General features: G+C 46.1%; 2 protein-coding genes across 5 annotated transcripts; one reads left to right on the plus strand and one right to left on the minus strand.

Moving 5' to 3' along the window:
- The first annotated feature begins 8840 nt into the window (after positions 1-8840).
- Positions 8841-14800, plus strand: LOC136485003 (uncharacterized). 3 transcript variants are annotated; one of them, XM_066481955.1, is made up of 7 exons: positions 8841-9017; positions 9100-9140; positions 9545-9602; positions 11046-11139; positions 14145-14229; positions 14300-14398; positions 14491-14800. In XM_066481955.1, exons 1-7 carry the CDS (start codon positions 8930-8932, stop codon positions 14575-14577), a joined length of 552 nt encoding a protein of 183 aa, XP_066338052.1. In that variant the 5' UTR covers positions 8841-8929; the 3' UTR covers positions 14578-14800. The 3 variants fall into 3 exon arrangements, with proteins under 3 accessions (XP_066338052.1, XP_066338053.1, XP_066338054.1); XM_066481956.1 differs by having other exon boundaries at positions 14321-14398; XM_066481957.1 differs by having other exon boundaries at positions 14333-14398.
- A 505-nt stretch (positions 14801-15305) lies between these two features.
- On the minus strand, positions 15306-23458 carry LOC136486827 (alpha-ketoglutarate-dependent dioxygenase alkB-like). Of its 2 annotated transcripts, none has more exons than XM_066483859.1 (8): positions 23099-23458; positions 21283-21403; positions 21029-21186; positions 20305-20486; positions 16315-16453; positions 16118-16184; positions 15911-16032; positions 15306-15809 (listed from the first exon to the last, which is right to left on the minus strand). In XM_066483859.1, exons 2-8 carry the CDS (start codon positions 21390-21392, stop codon positions 15670-15672), a joined length of 918 nt encoding a protein of 305 aa, XP_066339956.1. In that variant the 5' UTR covers positions 21393-21403; positions 23099-23458; the 3' UTR covers positions 15306-15669. The 2 variants fall into 2 exon arrangements, with proteins under 2 accessions (XP_066339956.1, XP_066339955.1); XM_066483858.1 differs by having other exon boundaries at positions 20305-20657; positions 23099-23457.
- Between the last annotated feature and the right edge of the window lie 1105 nt (positions 23459-24563).

The following is a 24563-nucleotide window of genomic DNA, read 5'->3' on the forward strand; positions in this document are numbered from 1 at the left end:
GATCGGAGATTCTGACCAGGTAAGGAAGGAGGGGATGGCCGTTTCGGTGACGCATGCCTCTCTATAGCGCACTTTATGCTAGCGCTTAGAGTAGATGGCATCAGATCCCCCGAAGATCATGAGGCATTCCTCAGGATCGAGAAAATCGTCCCCATCCTTGCTCGCCGTGCATCCTTTCTTGGCCGCTGCCTCCTTGCCCTTTCCTTCTTTTGGCCTGCCGGCCTATCGCAGAAAGCGCTTGAGGAGTTCACAGTCCTTGTAGAGGTGCTTGACGGGGTAGGCGTGGTTGGTGCACGAGCTCTCCATGAGCTTGTCAAAGTGGTCAGGCTGGCCCTGCTGGGGCTGCTTCTAGCGCGATCAATCATGGTGACCAGCGTAGAGTTGGCTGGTCGGCGCCGATCCTTCTTGTTCTTTTTTCCCCTTTGTGTGGAGGGGCCCTCGTCTTGGTTCTCGCGCTTGGCCTTGCCCTTGTCCCAGCCTCCACTAAAGACTGCTCCGACCACCTCCTCACCAAAGGCGTGGTTCGTGGTGACATCGAGTAGGTCACGGGTGGTACGAGGCTTCAGACAACCGAGCTTGTGGATCAAGGACTCACAGGTTGTCCCAGAGAGGAAGGCGTTGATGACGTCTGCATTGATGAATTAGGAAGGGAGTTGCATCATTTTGAGAACCTACGGATGTAATCCCGCAGGGACTCATTGGGCTCCTATTGGTAGCTCTTGAGGTCCTAGGAATTCCCAGGACGAACATATGTCCCCTGGAAATTGCCGATGAAGATCCTCTTGAGATCCACAAAGTCACGGATGCTGTCATGCGGGAGGAATTTCGAGCCAAGCTCAAACATGTTCCCCCCATACAGATGGGGAGGTATTGAATAATGAAGTGGTCATCATCCACTCCTCCGGCTCGGCAGGTGAGCCAAAAGTATTTGAGCCATATACCAGGATTCGTCTCCTCGGTATATTTGGCAATGTTGGTAGGCGGTCGAAAGCGTTGTGGGAACGGCGCTCTCTGGATGCGTCGACCAAAGGCCCGTGATCCCGGGCCATCCGGCTTGGGACTCCAAATGTTGGGTCGGCGACCATGCCTCGGGTGCGTTTCACCGCTCCCCTCGATGGTCCGGCCAGGGCCCATGCCGTCTTCTCTCACCGCCCCTTGATGGACGTCATCATCATGCCGAGCCTGATGCTGGTTATTGATGACGCTACGAGCATCTCGGTTAGGCCTGAGGCGTTCACGCATAGGTGGTCGGTGTGGAGCGGGCGTCGGGTCAGTCTGTGGTGCAGCTGCGACCTCCTATTCCGCACCCGACGACTGTAGTGGTGAGCGGATGGAGCGATTCAACTAGTGCGGCCCTATTCACCTGGTGGGGAGAGAGGTCGTGAGTCGGTGTTGCAACGCGGAGCTCTCCGCCTGCTGAACAGCAGCCGTTTCCACCAGCGTCCGGAGGTTCTAGTGGATCGCCTGCTCCTGGGGGTCAATAGGCTCTAGAAGGCCGCGCAGAAGCATCGTCGCAGCGGTGATGTTCTAGCCAGCCCAAGCGAATTGTGGGGTGTCGTTCCCCCCGTCCATGATGTTGCACTAGACCTGGCAGGTGTGTCCCCTGGTGCTGCTCACCGGGTTATGCGCGTGTGGCGCATCATGCTACGCCGAGCGCGCCGGCGCAGGTGGCGGCTGGTTCTACCGCCTTTGTCGAAGCTCCTCGCCATGCTCCTGCACACACGCGAGGGCCTCCGCGCAAGGGTCCGAAGGGGTGTGGGTCTGTAGAGACTCCGCTACCACCGGTGGCTATCGAGGAGCGTCCGCCATAGCGCACTCCCGGGACAGGGTGGATAGGTGCCACGACATCACCGATGCTGGAGCCATCGCTCTCAACCTCGTCATCCATGAGGTCGTCGAAAGAGGCGGGAGCATAGCCCGCCATCCCCATGAATTCGGATGTGAGAGGGGACGACGTCAGCATCTTTTGTAGCCCCCGTGCGTACGCGTCCACGAGGGACACGAGGCCATAGGGGAACCGGTCGCATGGCGGTCGCGGCGGGGACAACGGGGTCCCTCCGGAGAGTCGGCGGAAGATATTAAACAGCAAGTAAAGAACAATATATACGTTACTCACAGTGGGATTTGAGCCTAGCGTAGGCTCGGAGCGAAGCGCAGGTGCCTCGTTGTTCAGGTCGTTGGGTGTCTCAGGGCCGACGGAGGGCGCTCCTCCTCCGACGGGCGCTGGGACAAGTGCCTCCTCATGGAGGCGAAGCACGCTGAGCCGGTTGGCGACGAAGTCCAGGATTCAGAAGAGGAAGGTCTAGGACGGCTCGAAGACGGGGGGACCCACATCCCAACAGGTGGGAGCGTGGGAAACTCCAGCGAGCCAAAGCGAGTCATATCGCTTGAACCCGCCATGCCGATGATGGTGGAAAGGTGGGCCATCCGATGACCAAAAGCGTGAACGTACGGCGTCTTCCCCACGGACAGCGCCAATTGTCGGTGCGAAAAGTGACCAACTAGTAAATATTTGTCGTTTTGCCATATGTTGTGATTGGATGTGGCCTAGCACTCAATGACACAGGGTTTATACTGATTCAGGCAACGTGTCCTACATCCAGTTTGAGTCAGTCAGTGACTTTATTCCTGAGCCCAGGTGCTCGAAGTTTGTTGTGGGGTTACAAACGAGTGGGAGTAAGATGGGGGGTGTTAGAGGTCCGGTTGGACTCTAGACTAAAGGGACGAGAGTGACGGGAGCTCCTACGTGCGCTAGGTATTCAAACGTGCGCTCTGTGTAGCTTTAGAATGTCTAAAGCTAGCAGAGAGTGAGTCGGAATGATCTATCTGTTGTTCGTTTCTTTGTTGAATCGATCCTCCTTTTGGGAGAGGGCGCATCCCCTTTTATAGATGCAGGGGAGGAGTGTGTGCTACCTAGTCTTGTTGCCCACGCCGTCGGGTACGACACGGTTTGTCGGCGCCTACAAAACTGTTGACGCCCGAATGCATGTGGTTGGTTCCATCGTGTTCTTTAGGTGTGACAAATGTCGGCACCTACCATACTGTAGGATAAATATCGGCGCCCACAACACTGTTCGTGTCCTAAAGTGTCTGGAAGGTTGCAAGGTACCCTTCTGACATGGCCTGACAGTACTGTCCTATAGGTGTATAGGGTACGGTCCTTGGTATTACGGTTGACTTGTGCGCCTTACCTTATCTGCTCCGCCTGATTTCTCGGGTCCGCACCAAGCCAGCGTCCCCGTTCGATCGTTCACAGTCGGCTCCGACTGCGCCGGTCGGAGAAATGCCGCAGGCAGAGGTTTGGCGTGTTCTCGGTCGGAGACGTGGGTCGGAGTCAGAAGCGAGCGTCGCCCCTCCTTGGCCAGGCCTTCCGGTCGGAGAGGCGGGTTGGAGTCAGAAGCAAGTGTCGCCCCTCCATGGCTAGGCCCTCCGGTCATAGAGGCGGGTCAGAGTCGGAGGCCTTCCGGTCGGAGACTGGATCACTCTTCCGGCCTTTCGTTAGGTACCTGGGCCGACCCACGAGTTGCGCGTCATCCGCAACGTCGTCTGCTTGACCGAGCTTTTTGCTAGGAAGCAGACCCATTAGGAACCCCGGGTTTATGAACCCAGCAACAAGTAGTCTATAAGGTGGTCCACCTCTAAAAAACGTTTTTTTATAGAATTCATAAATCAAGCAAAAAAACTTAGAAATTTGTTTACACAAGTCACATCATGCGATTTTTGTACACATGTGGTCCGAGGATCAAACTCGGAATCTCAAACCTCACGTGTTCATTTCTTACAACTCCATCACAAACTTATTTGTGACCAAGTGAATGATATTGTCCTTTTTGTATTTACTTTCGTAAAGTATTGCAATGAATATTTGAGCCCCTAAACCATTTCAAATGAAAAAAAATTGAACTAAAAAATTATAGATCTCGTCGAGTACAACAACTTTGTTAGGTTGTCTCTCCATTCTTCTAAAATTTGAATTTCAAAATCTAAGAACTTAAAACATAAATTTGGGACCCTAAATGATTTCAAATGAAAAAGTCATCGTCAACTACCAAGTTTAACTTTTATGTAATAAACTTTGTCTTCATATGACTTGATTTTGGAAAAGGTTATATTTTTTTGTTTTTGCACCTATTTGGACCATATTGCTAGCCACCTTTGGAAATTAATTTCTAGAAGTGGTGAAGTTTCCAACCACCTCTAAAAATTCCTCTACTTCAATTGTCTCTAGAAATCCTATTTTTGGAGGGAGTTGTGTTCTAATTGCCTCATAGAGGACATCTCTGGAGGCGCTTGGAAATATGTCTCTAGAAATTGATTTCTAGAGGTTGGTTGTCTGCGAAACTATTTTTGATATGTTTTTTGATTGAGCCATTTCTAAAAATGGACATCTCTAAAAATTATTTTTTAGTAGAACCATAACATATAGATTAAAAAATAACAACTAATTAGCACCATCTACTACCGAGGAGTCCACGTACTAAACCGGTGGTTAGGTAACTTGTACCCATATGTGTGCATATGTAAAGTTTGGTTCCCATGTTTAGGAACTTCAGCAAAGTTGTGTTGCTGGATCAACGATAGGTTACTGTGGCGCGCTTTGGTTTCTCATCATGAGTTGTGGAGCACGAGAAACGTGTCTAGCCTAAAGAACCGATTCAGCTCTCTCTGGCTGGCAAGACAAAACTCGCATGCATGAGACAGGTGGTTAGGCAATACATCCAAATAAACAGGTCTGCTCCATATATCCTGGCTCAGCGAGGCAACACATTATCTGGCGACGGAACCAAACAGCTCCATATATATTTTCACATTTAGTAAAGGTCGTAGCATAGCATGTGTATTAAGGTAAATAGTTCATTGGCTTCTGTAGTCAAGCGAGTCACATCACTGGACGTGATAGATAGCTACTAGCTAGTTGTTGTTATTTTGATGTGGTGAAAGCTGTTTGTGCAGGTATAGTCATCACAATGATGCCATTGCTCAATAAATTGTGCACATAGCATATTTCGTCAACCATGCCGGTTCGGAGGTTCAAGGGTAAAAATGCTGACATGATTACAAGAAAAACCTCTTGCTTACTCTTCTTACTTGTCTTACTTTATCTTACGTGAAACGAAAGATCTATCTAGTTTTGCGTATTCATCTCTGCTCAAGTGTCACAAGTTAATTAGACAAAGCAAGAATCTGGATATCTATAGTTTATGTTTGGTGGCTTGGAATCTTTTGTGTCTTTATCATATCCCCACTATATATGTACTGACATGTATGGTTGATATCCGGATGATTTATTCATATTTTTCAGCTGGGTTGTCTTTCAGCCTGTTCGCTGGTTGGTTTCTGGGCTGATAAGCCCGGCTAGTACTGATTTGTTGTGAGAGAAAAATACTGTTAGCTGGCTGATAAGCCCTGACTGAAACCAACAAGCGAACACGCTGTTTATATACACCACACACATTTATTCGGGGAACGAATGATTTATCTCACTATCGGAGAACTACATTAATAAGAAAACAAAATAAGAAAACAATGGTACAAGCCCGAAAACATAAGTTTTATCCTAAGCTAAATTTCATTAAGGCCCCGTTTGGATCCTTGAAATTGAATTCATTTTAATAATCATAATTTAGACACATATTAACTAAGATAATATGGTTGTATGTGGATTATATTTGTATATAATTATTGACTATATGAGAGAGATATTTAAGTTTTGTATTTCTACCATAGGAGAGTGATTGAAGAGCGTATTATAAGTTGCAAAGTAGAAACATAGGATGATACCCTATGAATTTGAGATAGGCTTATATGTGAACTTTGAAAAGTGGTGGAATGTCAAATTCTAAGCCAAATAGCATAATTTATTAAGTAGATTTTAATTACTCCAAATGAAAGGATCCAAACGGCCCCCTAACTTTGATCATTAAATTTATAGAAAAATGTATGAATATCTACTATATCAAATTAATTTGATTATTTTTTCATAAAATATGTATGGACACTGTAATTATTTATAAGTACGTCTGTAGATGTTGATATATTTTTTTTATAGACTTGGTTAAAAATCATTAGAGAAGTTTACTTAGGTAAGACAAAGCTAAGGCAAACTATAAGGAAAAAGGCAAACAAGATATACTATATCTCGCTTTCTCCACTGCAGCAATTTACCGGAGCTGAGTGTGCTGAGCTGACCCCAGCTGGTAGATTGAACCTGCTTTGGAGCAGTTGGTTTCTTGACTTGTAAGTTTAGTGCAGCATCAATCGATTGATCACCATCATGCATCACACAAAACAACTTAATCCACTAGTTAGTGGCGATCGACGGATCGAGGCCTTACCGTCATTCAATTAGCACCACAAATCCACAATTGATGGCGGCATTATTGGCGGCGCTAGCTGCCTGATGAAGCTCGAATATATAATTATACTGAAGGCCCCTGCAGCTGCAGGCGAGGCTGTCGCTTTCGCACGCTACGCGCGAGTCAAAGATCTTGCCGGCTGGAGATTAGATACGTACGATTTGGTTTTAATTTGTTCCTCCGACGATCCGCGTTCTTCTCACGGTCATGCTCATCTGATTGGGACAACCTGCAGCTGCAGTGGGTGACTTGCTTGGCGGCGTACGTACGTAGCTTCAGAGAGCTTCTCGCTTAGCCATGCATTATGTTCCACTTGATACTGATGTACAATATAGATTGTTAAATTGGATAGATACACCACGCATCGTGTAACTATCCTGAGCATGGACAGACAGGACAGCATATTATTTTGTTAATGAGTCATGGAAGATATGGGAAACATTCTTAAAATGTTAGCTATATATAAGCGACTTGAGAGCAGATTGGACATGGTCACATGGATGGACATGATCCTATATATAACGCTGCTCGTCATTTGCGGTGCTTGGTATGTACTCCTTCTATCCCAAATTGTAAACCATTTTGAATATATATATATATATATATATATATATATATATATATATATATATATATATATATATATATATTAAAAAAATTAGACTCAACCACTTACAATTTGGAATGTACTCCTATTTATTTTCTTTGCTCGACACCGAAAGTTAGACTTTGATAACAAATTTCCCCATACACAAATAATCTTCAGGTAAAGAAAAAATAGAATACACTGTTCTTCATATTTTTAATAATTTGATTATACGATATTATGTACTAAATTTACTCATAATTCAAGTATGTGTTAGTTAAAATATACAACCCCTATTCACAAAAACATGATGCTAACGCTAAGGTTTGGTCAAATCTTTTAAAATTACAAACGTCAAAAACTTTTAAATTATTTAATTTAAAAACATGTAAGTTATATGTGTGTATATCTGTATCCAATAATGCTTGTACAATCGAATGATTTTTTTAAAAAAAAAGTTTAGATTATATTCTAAAAAAATCATTTTTAAAAATTGTATGCATCGAGAACCATGCAAAGTAAAGTGTGACTATTGCTTTTGCTCGAGGGGGTAATTATTTTTTTACGAAACAAAAGATAACATGCATTACTTTAATTAATATTTGCAATATTATATTATTTTCATGATTCCGTAGTTGTTCGGTCAAAATACATGTTGTGCATGACTTGACAATTCCTGTTGTGTGTGTGTGTGGGGTGGGGTCGGGGGTGTGTGTGTGTGTGTGTGTGGAGGGCTTCGGGATGCCCACGCCGCTGCCCCCGTCCCACGTCCTGTGCCTGCCTGCTCACGTCTCGCCTGTTGCACCCGCTTGCAAGCACGTGGGGACAGCCTCCTCCTGCTCGCTTTCTACGCCTGACACCGAGGCGACACAGCAGAAAGCGCGAGGAGAAAGATGCAACACCCGATCTAGTTTTAAAATATTCAGATGCAACAATTGTAATATACGTCTGAAAACAAATGAAATATTTGAAACATGTGTCTCAAACACTTGCAAAAAAACCTAAAAACATTTGAAACCATTATAAACATACGCAACATTGCATCCGGATAAAACACTTGCATCATATGCGTGAAAACTTATGCAACATCTAGATAAACACACTTGCAACATACGTCGGAAAAAATAGATGAGACATTGAGAACATGAGCTTGCAACGTAAGTGTACACCATTGCAACATATGCAACATCCCGATCTACTTTTGCAGCGTCCGTACGAAACACTTGCAATATACCTATGAAACATTTAAAACACTTGAAACATGCGTTAGCAACATGGAAGAGGCTGGAGCCAGTCGATTCCAACCGTCGGGATCGGAGCCGAGACAAACGGCAGCGCACGAGCACCACCAGCGACCAGCACCAGTGGCGCGCGTGAGCACCACCAGCAGCCAGCGCCACCAACACTGGGCTTGGCTCGGGCGGGGACGCGGCGTGCGTGACGGACGCAGCAAGCAACACCAGCACCAGGGTCAGCGATGGGAGGGAGAGGGAGGCGCATGCGACGGGGATAAGGAGCGTGTGGCATGGGATGGGCGCGCGGCAGCGAGGTGGAGTAGCAGCCGCGATGGACGGACGGTGATGGAGTAGCTGCCGCGATGGGCGGACGGCATGGTGGAGGCAGTAGTTGCGAACACTCTAGCGCAGGAGTTGGGAAGGCTCCCTGGACTGGTCCGCAGGTCCATTAAGCAAGTGCCCGAGCATCCGGACACCCAGGTGTAAGCGTTTCCCTCCCTCTTCAGCGATGCACCTGGAAAGCCCAAAATAGCTCTTCACAGCCCATGTTCTCGACATGTGCACCCGACCACAAACGGCCCATATTTATTTTTGCTTTCCTTCCAAAAAAATATATATATAACAGCAAAAAATGAGGCGAACAAAAAATGAAACACAGGCACCACCGGAACCAGAACCACAGATGACACAGACTCCGACCCCGCAGACTGGCAGACTGACAGACTGCAGGAAGGGAAGGGAAAGGAACGGTCATGGCGGCGGCCGGCGGCGAGAGCATGATGACGAGGGAGCAGCTGCTCCGCCTCTTCTCCCGCTTCTCCTTCCTCACCTCCCTCCCCGGTGGGTCCCCGTCTTCGCCGCATTTCCGGTTCGCTCCCCATTCGGTTTTCCCTAACCTCTGTTCCCTGTCCCCGCGTTTCAGAGGTCAAGCAGCGGATTGCCGACGCTGTCAGGGACAAGCAGGTGCGACGCTCGCAATCCGGGCGCCATTTCCGGTTCTTTAGATTGGCGCTCTCATTGTCTCCTGTGACTTGCGAGGGATGGATGGGGCTCGTCGGGGTGGGGGGTGGGGGGGGTGGGGGGGGGGGGGGGGGGGGGGGGGGGGGGGGGGGGGGGTGTTGGGCGGGGGCGGGGCGGTGCGGTTCTTCAAATGTCGGGTTGTCCACATCTTTGGGCTTTTGGCTGATTAGCTTGACGTTTCACTTATACAGCTCGATTGCCTTGGGTCACTTCAAAATTTTAGTTTGGGCCTTGCGATGTGGGAAATTGTGAAACGATTATTCAGTTTGTTTAGCACAAATTTGCATGTGAAGGCCTGGACATGTATGTGAAAGTTACAGTGTGTTTGTGCTTTGTTCTCCCTGTAGGAGGCTGTTGCCGTGACCACTGAAATACAAGAGGAGATTCTTCGTGAGATGGGAGTAGGTACGCGAATTGCCTTCCACTTGAACACCATGTTGTCTCTCTGAGGTTTTCTGTAGGCTGTAGCATTTAGGCATGTACTAGTTTACAATGATTGGATGCAGATGAGGAGTAAGAATCAAATTGAGAAAGATGATGCATGTACTATACGTATAAAGAAAGAACTGCAATGTAACACCCTGGACTATTGGCCATGTTATCATATCTACAGCTACTGATATCATGATGTGACACCATGTAACATATGCTGATGTATGTGCGTTTTGTAGATTCACTGATATGGAATTAGCTGGGTATTCTTCTTTTGACAATGTTTATTATGGTATTGTGTGTCATACATGTGATTTAGTAAATAGCATTCATGCCCACCAGTTTGGTTCTTAGTCATGATATATTCAATGTTGCCCATTGATTTATTGATTCATAGACCAGTTTATTTGTTTTTTTTTCTCAAACACGCAGGAGAGCTGCGTATCATTATATTAAGAAAAAAGGGGAAGAACCCAAGACCAGTTTATTTGGTTATCAGGAACTTTAGTCTTTGGGTCGATTATATCTGTAGTCTACTAGCATGTTTATTACAATAAGTGAATAATTGATCTATAGTAGACAAGGATAGAGAAAAATTCAACTATATATATTGCAAGAGACAGAACACTTGTTGTTTAATGATAATGGCGTATATGTTTTTCTACATCAATCACTTTTATTTCTTCTAAATAGAGCTTACCAGTTTTGTCTTGATTGAAAATGGCATGTCCATGGCAGTAGTAATTTAGAAGAACCATAAATAGCAGTAGGAATATAGAACCATAAGAGTTAGGCTATGTTTTTAAAATCAGGAATCTAAATAATCTATCATTCTATTTGAAGCTGCCAAATGGTGAAGGAAAAACTGTATATATGTTCGTAGTTGCTATTTTGATTGTCTTCAGAAATTGGTTTGCTCCAGGATTGAACTCTATTAGATATTACCATTTTCTTTAATGTTTTGGTGAAGGTTTTTTTTTTTTTGGCTATGGTTAACTCAATATTTGAAATATCTATGGCACATGAAGGTATAACATTCACTAGTCTTGTCTATTCATGCAGTCATGCACAGATAAGTTAAACATTGTAGAACATAAAATCCTTTTACTCTGCCTGCTTTGACATGCCAGGCATACCTACAAGTTTACTATGCTGGATTGCTGGTCATTGCTTTTTGTATCAAGTAGTTTTGCTGAGTACTTGATTGCTCGTTGGTTTAGGTCAAGATCCAACGATATAATGCTTGTTGCATTTAAATAATCTAGATTTCTAGTAGTGTACTTCTTAAAAGAATATTGTTTATTTCCTTCACATTTCAGATTTGTTTTTAAAAACGATTGTACTCCCCTTAGCCTTAGTGTGGAAATCAACAATTTCTGACATGATGCATCTTGACATGTTATTTCTGCATGTCAGATCCAAGTTTCGGTATTGGTTGCCTAGGAAAGGTCAACGTTGTTTACGAAAATGACAAGGACTTGATGATTAAATTCTATCAATTTGTTGCCAAGTAAGTGTCTTACATGTTGGTCCCAATAAGTCTAAAATAGTATACCGTAAGAAAAGAAGGGGGCAGTGATGATAAAGCTTAGCATTTCCCTTAGTCAGCTAACATAATGCTGGTGAGCAGCAATTTTATAACTCTTTGTATATGTTGGGTTGACCTGTCTAGTCTTGTAGTTACAATCATGGATGGTACTTTATTCGGTTTCAATATTAGTTCCATGTTTCCCTATACATTTAATAGTAGGGAGAGAGCACTAATATAAGTATACTTATATATTAGATGTAAATATGAACATACAACAACAACAACAAAGCCTTTAAGTCCCAAACAAGTTGGGGTAGGCTAGAGTTGAAACCCAACAGAAGCAATCAAGGTTCAGGCACATGAATAGCTGTCTTCCAAGCACTCCTATCTAAGGCTAAGTCTTTGGGTATATTCCATCCTTTCAAGTCTCCTTTTATTGCCTCTACCCAAGTCAACTTCGGTCTTCCTCTGCCTCTCTTCACGTTACTATCCTGACTTAGGATTCCACTACGCACCGGTGCATCTGGAGGTCTCCGTTGCACATGTCCAAACCATCTCAACCGGTGTTGGACAAGCTTTTCTTCAATTGGCGCTACCCCTAATCTCTCACGTATATCATCGTTCCGAACTCGATCCCTTCTTGTATGACCGCAAATCCAACGCAACATACGCATTTCCACGACACTTAGCTGTTGAATATGTCGTCTTTTCGTAGGCCAACATTCTGCACCATACAACATAGCAGGTCTAATCGCCGTCCTATAAAACTTGCCTTTTAGCTTCTGTGGTACCCTTTTGTCACATAGGACACCAGACGCTTGCCGCCACTTCATCCACCCTGCTTTGATTCTATGGCTAACATCTTCATCAATATCCCCGTCCCTCTGTAGCATTGATCCTAAATATCGAAAGGTATCCTTCCTAGGCACTACTTAACCTTCCAAACTAACATCTTCCTCCTCCCGAGTAGTAGTGCCGAAGTCACATCTCATATACTCAGTTTTAGTTCTACTAAGTCTAAAACCTTTGGACTCCAAAGTCTCCCGCCATAACTCCAGTTTCTGATTCACTCCTGTCCGGCTTTCATCAACTAGCACTACATCGTCCGCGAAAAGCATACACCAAGGGATGTCCCCTTGTATGTCCCTTGTGACCTCATCCATCACTAAAGCAAACAAATAAGGGCTCAAAGCTGACCCTTGATGTAGTCCTATCCTAATCGGGAAGTCATCCGTGTCTCCATCACTTGTTCGAACTCTAGTCACAACATTGCTGTACATGTCCTTAATGAGTCCGACGTACTTCGTTGGGACTTTATGTTTGTCCAACGCCCACCACATAACATTCCTTGGTATTTTATCATAAGCCTTCTCCAAGTCAATAAAAACCATGTGTAGGTCCTTCTTCTTCTCCCTATACCGCTCCATAACTTGTCTTATTAAGAAAATGGCTTCCATGGTTGACCTTCCGGGCATGAAACCAAATTGGTTCATAGAGACCCGCGTTATTGCTCTCAAGCGATGCTCGATAACTCTCTCCCATAGCTTCATAGTATGGCTCATCAACTTAATTCCTCAGTAATTTGTACAACTTTGAATATCCCCTTTATTCTTGTAGATCGGTACCAATATACTTCTCCTCCACTCATCAGGCATCTTGTTCGATCGAAAAATATGGTTGAACAGCTTGGTTAACCATACTACAGCTATGTCCCCGAGGCATCTCCACACCTCGATTGGGATACCATCCGGTCCCATCGCCTTACCTCCTTTCATCCTTTTCAACGCCTCTCTGACCTCAGATTCTTGGATTCTTCGCACAAAGCGCCTATTGGTGTCATCAAAAGAGTCATCCAAGTGAAAGGTTGTGTCCATATTCTCACCATTGAACAATTTGTCAAAATACTCTTGCCATCGATGTCGGATCTCATCCTCCTTTACCAAGAGATGCTCCCTTTCATCCTTAATGCACTTAACTTGGTTGAAGTCCCGTGTCTTTCTCTCACGAACCCTAGCCATCCTATAAATGTCCTTCTCTCCTTCCTTCGTACTCAAATGTTAGTAAAGATCCTCGTACGCTCTACCCTTTGCCACACTTACAGCTCGCTTTGCAGTCTTCTTTGCCACCTTATACTTCTCTATGTTGTCCACACTCCTGTCATGGTACAAGCATCTATAGCATTCTTTCTTCTCCTTAATAGCCCTTTGGACTTCCTCGTTCCACCACCAAGTATCTTTAGCTTCACGTCCCCTTCCTTTGGTTACTCCACACACCTCTGAGGCTACCTTCCGAATGTTGATTGCCATCTTGTCCCACATATTGTTTATGTCGTCTTCTTCCTTCCAAGAGCCCCCTTTGATAACCCTTTCCCTAAATACCTCTGACGTCTCTCCTTTCAGTTTCCACCACTTTGTTCTTTCAATCTTAGCTTGTTTATCCCTACGGGCACGCATCTGAAAACGAAAATCTGCCACCAAAAGCTTATGTTGAGAAACAACACACTCCCCTGGTATCACCTTGCAATCCAAGCATGCTCGTTTGTCCTTTCTTCTTGCGAGGACAAAGTCAATCTGACTACAGTGTTGTCCGCTACTGAAGGTCACTAGATGAGATTCTCTCTTTCTAAAGAAAGTGTTGGCTATCATCAGGTCAAAAGCTACCGCGAAGTCTAGAGCTTCCTCCCCCTCCTGATTCCTACTACCATACCCAAAACCTCCATGAACTGCCTCGAAACCTGCGCTTGTAATGAGCAATCAATTATATGTTAGTTCTTGATTCGTTTTAATAGGAAATGAGCAATCAATTAGTTGAGTAACCTTCGCACAGAACAAGATACATAAGAAAAACCATGTGAAAACTGGTGTTATAACAAGGAAATGTTGTGGCAACACCTACTCTATTACATTAGAGATTTACAGCCGAGATTCCTAGAGTAAATGTGGTCAAAGACTCATATTTACTTTTTTTGTCATTTTATTTAATAGAGAAGAAATGGCTATTGATGAAGCTGAGCTTGAACCCAGAGAATTAGCTGAAAAACTACATGCTCAACAAATAATACAAGAACAGGTGAATAGACACCACCTTCCACATTATTCCTGTTGAAACATTCGTGTAATTTGTTGTTTTGTTGATCAAGCTGCTAATTACATGGTGCGAGGTATTGCTCCAGCAACTGAACATGCTTGTTGAAATGAGGAAATATAGCCCAGAGAGCCAATCTGTTATACTTGGGACTGTATGTGCATCTTCCTCATCCCCATTCCCCTTCCCCCAGATTCTAGATTAAAAGAAGACATACATGTTTACTTGCCTGTAATCCTTTTGCAGTTGCACAAAGAATTGGAAGAAGCTAATTTTGACATCAATGCATCGATCTTGAGTCCAGAGCAAATCGAACAGATTGTTCAAAAGTGATGTATTTCCAACAGATGAGATTAGTACCTTTGTATAACTTGCTAAAAAGAGCGAGCAGTCCTGTCTATTTGATTTCAGGTGATTACACATTGTATGTTGAGAAATGTAGCTGTTACAAGTAACCCTGTAGAACATACTCATTTTGCAGGGATGTAACACATTCTGAATTTTGCAAATATGCTTCTCGTGGATGCTCCTTTCTTAGCCTTTTCGGAGTTACAAATATTGAAGCACACTAGAAGTGTTGATTCTCGCTGTTTGAATTCTTTATGAAGTCTCGTATAAGGCTGAAGAAAAAAAGGACTGCATAACCTTGCTCTGTTTATATATTGTATATGTGCTGACCCATTAGCAATCTTTAAACTGGAAGAAGACATGTAATAAAACAATCTGTCACAAATCATCTTAGGTTTGTTCAGTCTTGCAAGATAGATAGCTTTCTGCCCAATCCCATCAAGGGATGCAAGACGGGTTATCCGCGAACCTGCAAATAGATTCTATGAACTAATTTTCACCTCCGGATATAAAACAAATAAGCACCTTTGGATAGTCATGCAGTACTGAACAAAAGCTCAATCCATCCAATGATACTACGATAACTTTGGCCAAGATTCTGGCAAATGAATTCTGAGAAAACCTAAGATTCCTCAAGATGAGAGAACATACAGATACTAGCAAATGAACTCTGAGAAAGCCAAAGATTCCTCAAAATGAGAAACATCAAGCAATAAGTTCAAACAGATCTACAAATATCTTTAGAGTAGCAGCAAAATTGAGGAGCATATTCACATCAGAAAACATAACATGAAATCAGCTAGCGATGGCTAATCCCTAGATCAGCAATCCTGCACAAGTTTTGATATCTTTGCCAGGTTATCAAATTTTACCCAAAAAAAAACAAACTCATCCAACGGAAGTTACACATATGGTTAGTTTGATGACTATTGTAGCACCTTCCAACGCTTTAGATCCTCCGTTGCTATTCCAGATGCCCCTAATCAAGCCATACTACGGTAATGGACCTGACTGTGCAGCAAGAAAGCAGCAGTTCGCACCAATCTTTCATGTGTAAGTCTGCAACCAATCTGATCTTCAGTAGACCTGTCTGACGTTGATATTTATCCTAGAGTTCTTGATATAGTCCAAGATAAAGACATCATCTCCACTGGATAGTTGTGAAATCAGTGCAGAGATTTCTTGTTGATCACTCTCTGTGAAGATCCGTGGTACACCTATGAAATGTAAACCAAAGGTCAAAATAGAAATGAAATGTTATGTTCTATGGTGTTCTAAACTTATTTACAAATAACTTTCATTTCATAATGTAAAATACCATGGAAGCATTCTCGTGCTACCCCAGCCATCAAAACTATATCACCGCTGCGCAGGAACATTGCTGTTGGAACTTCATCTCTTGTCTTTCCTCCCAGAAGAAAGATGCATTTGCAGCCCAAACTAAAAGAATAAATGGCAACTGATAAGACGTTATGTTTAGAAGAAGTAAAGATCACGAAAAAGGTAAGAAGCTGGACCATCATACCTTATGCTTACAATAGGTTTTGTCCAATCTGCTTCCATGTCATCAACATGGCCACCAAGCATGTCCCCTACATCAATCAAAGCTTAGTATTTCAGTACAGAAATGAAAAGGAGCATGAATACAGCTCATCAAGACAGCTCCAAAGAAAATGTATCAATCTAAGGCATTCACTATCTTAAGGGACAAGCTATACATACTTGGACCATAATAGTTCACTATAGCAGCTTCTGGCTTGAATTCTTCTCCAGAAGGCATAGCTGGAATAGCCATCTTTTTTGCAAGACTAGCTAGAGCATCTGGAATCTTGTTGTGTGGAAGTGATACATCATAGTTGCGCTGCCAAAGCATAAGGATTTTTACAAAAGAAAAAGGAAAATGAAGACATAATATGCTACTTCTAGCAACGGTTTGCACAAATTATGCAGTCAAGCAAGAATCGAATATAATATTTAACCTAGTGTCATAACAATACAGGTTATATCCACCAGCGATTTTTTTTCCCAATACAGGTTATATGGCCAATGGCTGTCCAAATATAGTTTCACCTGAACAATTATGAACTGGCAGAATAGCTCCTTAAGTCAACTGCTATGTGAAAGTCCTTACAGCTGTAATATTCTGTTATGTGCTCTATGTTACTAACCTTGGGGATTTGAGAGAATGATCTCCATTAGTGGAGATGGCAACTATATAGAGAGCCTCATGGGCCCATAGCATGGGCCTTGACATACAGTTAACAGCCCCTTCAACTCAAGGTGGAAGCAAAGGATCTGAAGTGGATGCTGCTCTCGAGATTATGCTTTAGCGAAAAAATGTGCTACTTGCAACTCTGATTCTGAGGACACATACTGAAGAGAAACTCTGATACCAATGAGAGTAGGTGAAGAAGGCATCAACACCGATATGCTTGATAAGTTCATGTTTCACAGGATCATTGGCAATCTCAGGTGTGGGGCACCACAGGAAATATTAAAATCAGCTAGCAACCATCGAAGCCATACAACCTCTGCAATGGTAGTAGCAAGTGCTCGAGCGAGATACAGTGGCTTGTTTCCTGGACTTCCATTAAGAGAAGAACCAAGAAGAATGCAATAGCCTATGAGAGCGGTGATCTGTGGGATTACTCACCCAAGTGGAGTCTGAGTAAGCATGAAGCTGAAGCGGATTACCATGAGCATAAAACCAACACTGAGATGATGTCCCCCTTAATCTCAGCACACGAAGCAAATGACCAAAATGAACAGAAGTATGGGCACTCACAAACTGACTTAGACTGAAGAGCATGAGCCATATCAGGTTTAGTAACAGTGAGATAAACAAGGCTATCCATAAATATAAAGGTAGCAAGAAGGATCCTCAAGAGGTATACCATCAGTAGCATGAAGCTGCAAGCGCAGATCTCTCGGTGTTGCAGCCGTGCAATTATCAGTGGAAGCAAAGGAATTGCACAGTAAAAAAATAGGTAGACTAGAGCCATGGAGTACATGTACATATATAGGCAACTATCATCTACAGTTGGTTTATAGAAGTATCACCACCGTACGGGCTCAAGGCCCAGGCTCGACCAATAGACACGGCCAATAAGGCCTGGCCGGCTATCTGTCAACAATCAGTAATGGCTGTAAACGCCCCCCGCGTCGCCCCCACGCAAGCGACATGGGAGGCGACCCAAACCCTAGCCGCCTCTCTTCCTTCCCTCCCTCTCTCCAGTCACGCCGTCACTGGAGCAGGCCGCCGGCATGGCCGTGCAGCTTGCTGGGAGGGCGGCGGCGAGGCTCTTCTTCGCGGTGGAAGCTGCGACGGTCGGGGGACGAGCTCACTGCGGCATCCTGGGGCACGGCGAGGTCGCTGAGGCTGGTGGCGGCGCCGGCGTCTTCAGCGGCGGTCTGGGGCAGTCTCCTCGCTTCGGTGTCCGGATCTGGCGGTCCAAGGACCGGATTCGCGCGGATCTCCGGCGGGCCGCGCCTAGGCGGGTGCTGGGCAACAGTGGCTCCTGTCCAAGACGCCAGGTAGTCACCGGATCCGCGGGTACGGCGCCCGTGGTGCGAGGCGCTGCGCCCTGGGGCGCGCGCGGTGGCGGCTGCGTCGGCCTGGGGCGAGCCTCTTCCTCTTCCTCGCGCTCGGCAGTTGTTGGCGGCGTGTGTAGTAGCGGGACGACAGGGTGTGCCCTCGCGCGAGCCGCGTGGGGCTCGGCGGGGCCACCTGCTACGGCTGCGGCGCCGCTGGCCAGTGCCCGTGCAGGCGCCGAGCGGTGGCGGGGGCTCCTTCTTCCTCCTCCGCTTCCCCCTTTCCTCCTCGACCATGGCGTGGAGGCGGCGGCGCTAGCTGGGGACACTGGGTCTGGCGCCCTGACGGCCAGATCCGGTGCCCCCAGGGCAAGGGGCGGCGCCTGTGGTGGGGCATGCGCCTGACGGTGGCTGGAGGAGGTCGGCAGCGTCGACGGCGGGTGCTTAAGCCGGCGACGACAGCTGGCGACGGCTTCGGCGTGCGGAACGGTGACGCACGTGGCAGGGTAAGTCCAGCTCTGCTAGTTGCCCGGTCTGAGGGGGTGGCGGCCGACGCAGCTATGTGGCAGCCGGCGCGTCGATGCCGCTCTGGAGGGGCTTTTGCGGGATGGCAGTGACGACGACGGTGGCGACAGGCTAGGGTCCAGCATCTTGGCTCGACGTATGTGCTAGGGGCACCTCGGGCGAAAGTCTTGGCGACAGCGACGCCTGTGGGCGTTGATTTCCTTGTTGGGGGCGTCGTGTTCTCGTGCCCCCAGCCATGTCTTCCACGGGTGGAAACCCGGTCCATTCCTGGACAAGCGACGGCGGCGCAATCGGCGTCGTACTCTTCATGAAGGCGTCACTGTGGAAATTCGTCTCGGCCGTGATGTCTCCTTCGGCGGATGTCCTCCGCCTCTCGGCGCCCGGTTGACGCGAGACGGCGAGTTCTGCATCGTGAAGTCGGAGCTGCTGCATCAGGGGATGTAGCTCGGCAACGATGACGCGGGTCGAACCCTCCTTCTCCGACGGCTGGGTTTCAGCTTTAGAGGCTCGGCAATCGCCGCGGGCGGGGCGTGGGATCAAGCCAGGAAGTCGGAGTTGCTCTTCGCGAAGCCGTTGAGCTCGGCAACGATGACCTGTTGTAGCCTCCTGCTTTGGGCCCGTTGGTCTGACATCTTAGGACAGGTCGTCGGTGTTTTGCCTCAGGAAGTCGAAGCTACTGGCTACTTTGCAACCATGCTCGGCAACGATGACTCAGGTAGTGTGTACTCTACCGCGTTGCATGGGTGGGCTAACCTTTCGTGGTGTTTGGCGCCACGCTTGGGTACCTTTGCTTATATATAAACTTCATTCGTCTTAACTGAAAGGCAGAGCTCCTGCCATTGTTTCAAAAACAAACTGAGAAATAAGTTCCTATATGCATTTGGACTGAGAAAGATAATATCCCTTTGCAGAATGTAAAAACTCAATTCCTAAGAAATAACTGAGAGCACCCAAACAATTGCACACCAAGTTGTTTCTTCACATGAGAAATATGTTCCACATCATCTCCCATAATCAACAGCAAAGTACATCCGCGTGGAGAGAGGTGAATACATAGAGCAGGACCATGAGTGCTAGGTCAAAAACCAACAGCCCAAATCACAGAAACAAAGAGATCCACGCAATGGTGACCATCGACTAGCGGTGGCCGGACAAAGATCTGCGACAGGCGGCTACGAAGAAACGCCGGCCAACGGGCCGCAAGCCAGAAGAAACGTGTGATTCTTGTGAAAAAATGGTCGCTGAATTGATTTGGGTCGTGGGTGGAGGATTGAACTAATCCTACCTAACCTAACCCTAATTCTTGCTGTTATACCATGTTACTAACCTTGGGATTTGAGAGAATGATCTCCACTAGTGGAGATGACAACTATATATAGAGAGCCTCATGGGCTGTATGGTCCTATAGGATGGGCCTTGACATACACTTGACACTCCAATGGAATTCTAGATTCATAACAATAATATGATTGATCTGAATCGAACACTTTTGAAATAATTGTAGAACCTTTTGAGAATATTTTTAATTTTTATTGCAGTATAATGTATTGGAAATTCATAATACATCAATGCCACCACAAACCAGAATCCAAGCAATAATATAAATGAGCTTATTGTTAGCAGTTAGCATTGCCATGGAAGAAAGCGGATACATACCTTTGACCAATCAAATTGCAGACCAAGGGTGCTCCACCGGAGCTTCCTCACAAGGGTAGTTGCTGCGGTTGACCTATGCTCTTCCCCTTTCTGGCTCTCTGAGTCCACAAATTTGAAGTATTTGTATTCCATTTTCCCTCCACAATTATTCTGTTCATTTCTTTCTTGGATATCAGGATTTTCTGCTTCAACCAATATCTTTTGATTTTCAGCAGCGATGAGTAAGTCAGAAATTGAACCATATATTGCAGTCAAATTAGTCCTATTAGGTGGCTGCGGAAATGTTTTCAAGCTTTCCCTGATCCAACAGCATTGTTCCGCAGTTGATAAAGCACCAGGAATGAAATAGAACCCTACAGAGTTACAGATATGAATACTGATATATCAGAAACATATTTGGTGTAATGACGTTATGATTTGTCAGCCATATGGGAAAATAAGAATTGACTTGCATGTTTTGATGTTTATACACAGATCTGGGCACGAACGTTATTTTATTGTAAAACATGTTAAACATGATGATTTGATATTTACATAAGCTTTACTCCTGATATGTCATCACAGGACTAAAACAGCATTTTCTTCACACAGAGACGACCAAGGCAAGGTTTGCAAAACCTTCCGCTGTTCGAAGTGCAATGTTCAGATTGGCAAGTGAAAAAAATATCAAACCGGACGATCTAATTTAGCCCCGAATAAAGAATAGAAGGGAGATCACAGTTACCTGGTCGGTCCAAGAAGCAGAACACAGGGCGGTCGAACCCGGCACAGTCACGCCGACCAATCCCCGCGGGAAGCTCCCCGTCGGCAGCAAGCAGCGCGTGGAAGTCAACTACCGCTGACAGGTCAGCACCACCTCCCTCTCCGCCGGATGGCTTGCTTCTGCAGTGTTGGATGATGTCAAGGTTGGGGGGTTTGGGAGAAGAGATGATGATGGCAACCCCAAGAAGGGGAAGAAAGTGGGATCGAGATCCGGACCTGGACCTGGACCTGCCCTTGAGGTTGAGTGGCTTGTAAAGCTTGTACTGCTTCTCGGCACACCGAAACGCCGTGCGCTCTGCAGCTGTGGGATCGGAAGCGCCATACATTGCCGGCAGTGCTGCGGGGTCAGAAGCGCCATAAATGTGCAATAGTAATAAGCAAAGTACAAGTTTTGGACATAGTGGCATAGTGCCATTGCCTCTAATGATTAAGAAAGATTACAAAACAGCAAGGCTACTACAATATAACTCTACGATCCCATGTTTGGAATAGATTAATGATATCATCATCTTTCACTTGACTGAAGAATTCCCTCTAAATAAATGTGACCAAGCAATTGTTCAAATATTCATCACCCATTTTATTCCTTTACTTGTTCTTCACATAATTCATCGTGGAAAACACTCTTTCAACACTAGCAGTGGCTACGGGAAGAATTAGCACCAACTTAAGAAGGTTGTAAACAACATGATAATTGTTCATGTTTTTTTTGTGTCAACAAGCATAACTGGAACCAGGGGCGAAGCCTAGTTAAGTCCACCGGGTGCCTAGGCACCCAGGCCAAAAACAAAAATACATTGTTACTATCAACATTTCACCCCTTGTGCACCCCCCTGGGCCAAAACGAGGCACCCCCTACCAAGCCAGTTTGGCTAGCAAGCAACATGTTTGAGAGATTGAGGCCCAACTGCCCAAGCCCACCTCGCACTCACAGGCTCCTTCCAGGAGAAGGCACGGAGGGTCCCAGGAGACCAGGAGGCCGCGACTTTTCGCTAGCGCGCAGCCGCATATGCCCGCGAGTCCACGTTTTTTCGCCTGAACGCCGATGGCGATGGCAACGCGGCGAGCGCAAGCCGGCCAGCGGCGACGCTGACGTCCCTTCCCCTTCCATCTCTACGGCTCTACACAGGAAGTAGCTGTGTAGCCGAGCAGAGCACCGGACAGCGCAACTAGCAGGCGGCGCCCGGCGGAAGAACCCGCCAACGACCCTCAGTCCCTCACGGCCTCACCCCTCTTTTTTCTTTTGAAAAGAACAGCCTCACCCCTCTCTGGCTTTCTCTTCTGGTCCAAAAGAAAAGGCAAGGCATCACATCCGATTCATAGTGTTAAAATTGAAATTGTAGCCTACAGGTTTACTGGTTTAGGGTTAATATTAGCTGGGTTTTCTCTCTTTTTATATATACATTTATAATAGTGCGGATCTGCAATTTGATTATGCTTGCAAATGTAATTTTCTTGTTTCAGATATTGGAGACAAGACGAGAAAGTTTATTCCGGAATGATTTGATGAGTTTGGAAGTTTCATGACCATGGAAGGAAAATAGCGTAAATATGATCTCTGGTAGGTAATGCAACACGTCTACTCTTAATAGATAATTGTACAGTTTGTTTTCTAAATAATTGACCTATCTATTCTCTTTCCTTTTAGGCTAGTGGGATCTTGATCCTGGTCTCCTGGAGTGGATGACGTATTTTGCTAAAGTGCTCAATGTGGTCTTCTTTTCGTTAAATGGTGAGTGTTATTATCATTTACCTCTACCTTATGTTTCGACCAAAATCTCATCGTTATTGCTGGAAGTCAAATTTTAATGTTAAAATATGGTAGTTGCGCATTAGATATGATATTTTCTTTGAACATCATACGAGTCACTGTAGTTATGATTAAGTGGGGCAACCCCATCAATTTGCTCTAGCTTCGCCACTGACTGGAACCTCACATAGGTTCTTCAAACCGTTCATCTCTACAATGAAAATTCTTCAATTCTTACTCTAAAGAATGGATCTGACTGTCAAGAGTCAAGACTGTGCTCACCTTGCTTGAACCGGAGCTCGAGCTGGGACTGGGACTGGGACTAGGAGTGGGAGGGCCGTAGGGGGCCGATAGGATGTCTGGAGTCCGGACCACCGGGCGCCGGCGGGTGGCCGTCGAGTGGTCGCCGCCGCGGCTGCGCCGCCGGGCGTGGCGCTGGCTGCTGGGGTTGGGGCGTTGCCCCGCTCGGCCTGGGCGCGCAGCCGCGCAGGGCCGAGAGGGCGAGCAGGAGGAGGACCGAGCACCGGGCAAGGTTGCCGTCGCCGTGCTTCCGTCCGTGGTCCGTGTCTCCACGGTTCCCCGCGCCGCTCCCAGGTGCGCGAGCCGCAAGAGACGGCGATGGGTTTTTTCGGCTTCGTGGGCTGCTACCGCTGGTTTCTATTGGCCTGATGGGCCATATTTGCACATCTAGCAAACTATACATGTTATCCTCCAAGGAAATTATATATATATAAAATAAGACAGTGTAGTGCCCGAACGTCTGGACAGATAATTATATATATATAAAATAAGACAGTGCTAGCGCCCGAACGTCTGGACAGATGCCCACATCTAGACACCCGTATCTGCACTCTGTCTCCCCTCGTGCACCTACATCCCGCGCGCGCCCGACTGCACGTGGGGAGTCCCCGCTCGCGCCCCCTCCGCTTCTCACGCGCATGCACGAGGTCAGCAACTACAGCAAATGACTACGCCAGCATCCAAAAGAGTGGAGGGGGCAGTGGATGCCCAGCCGACACCGAGATGAGGAGACACCGAGGCGAAGGTGAGGCAGCAGAAAAACGAAAGACAAAGATGCAACACCCGATCTACTTTTGAAACATCCAGATGCAACACTTACAGCATACGTCTGAAGGCAGATAAAACACATGAAACATGCATCTGAAACACTAGCTGTAACATTAGATCTACTTTTTAAATATCCAGATGAAATACTTACAACATACGTACAAAAATAGTTAAAACACTCGAAACATGCGTATGAAACACTGAAAAACACCTAAAAACACTTCATATGTGTGAAAACATATGCAACATCCAGATGAAACACTTACAAGCATATGTATAGAAAACGAGATGAAATATTTGAAACATACACTTAAAACATACATGTATAGCCACTGCAACATGTACAATGTTCCGATCTACTTTTGCAACATCAAGATGAAACACTTGCAACATCCAGATAAAACATCTGAACACTTGAAACATACTCTTGCAACACGGGCTTTGCTTGGACAAATGGAGGCATGCCGGCGCGGAGGTTGACGGCGGCGCATGGACCTTGTTGTGCGGTAGCAGCATGGGCAACTCATCGGCGGGCACGGTGTCACGCGAATTCGCCCCCTCGCCTGCTTGCTGGAGCATCCGTCGTAGAGGCTCGTTAGCTCGGTTGAGGTGGACGCGACGAGCAGGCTGCCTGCGGTGAGGAGGCAGCGCGGTGGAGGCGGGCGGGGCAAACTAGGCC

Source organism: Miscanthus floridulus, chromosome 10 (genome assembly GCF_019320115.1).
Source record: "Miscanthus floridulus cultivar M001 chromosome 10, ASM1932011v1, whole genome shotgun sequence".
Lineage (NCBI taxonomy): Eukaryota > Viridiplantae > Streptophyta > Magnoliopsida > Poales > Poaceae > Miscanthus > Miscanthus floridulus.

Bases quoted from the DNA above. Each gene is read 5' to 3' on its own strand.
- LOC136485003 (XM_066481955.1), top strand. From the start codon at position 8,930: ATGGCGGCGGCCGGCGGCGAGAGCATGATGACGAGGGAGCAGCTGCTC. The intron at 11,140-14,144 runs GTAAGTGTCTTA...TTTATTTAATAG, and splicing joins TTCTATCAATTTGTTGCCAA to AGAAGAAATGGCTATTGATG. The intron at 14,230-14,299 runs GTGAATAGACAC...TTGTTGATCAAG, and splicing joins AACAAATAATACAAGAACAG to CTGCTAATTACATGGTGCGA.
- LOC136486827 (XM_066483858.1), bottom strand. From the start codon at position 21,392: ATGTATGGCGCTTCCGATCCCACAGCTGCAGAGCGCACGGCGTTTCGG. The intron at 21,187-21,282 runs GTCCGGATCTCG...CCAACACTGCAG, and splicing joins AAGGGCAGGTCCAGGTCCAG to AAGCAAGCCATCCGGCGGAG. The intron at 15,810-15,910 runs GTATTTTACATT...TACATTTCATAG, and splicing joins AGCACGAGAATGCTTCCATG to GTGTACCACGGATCTTCACA.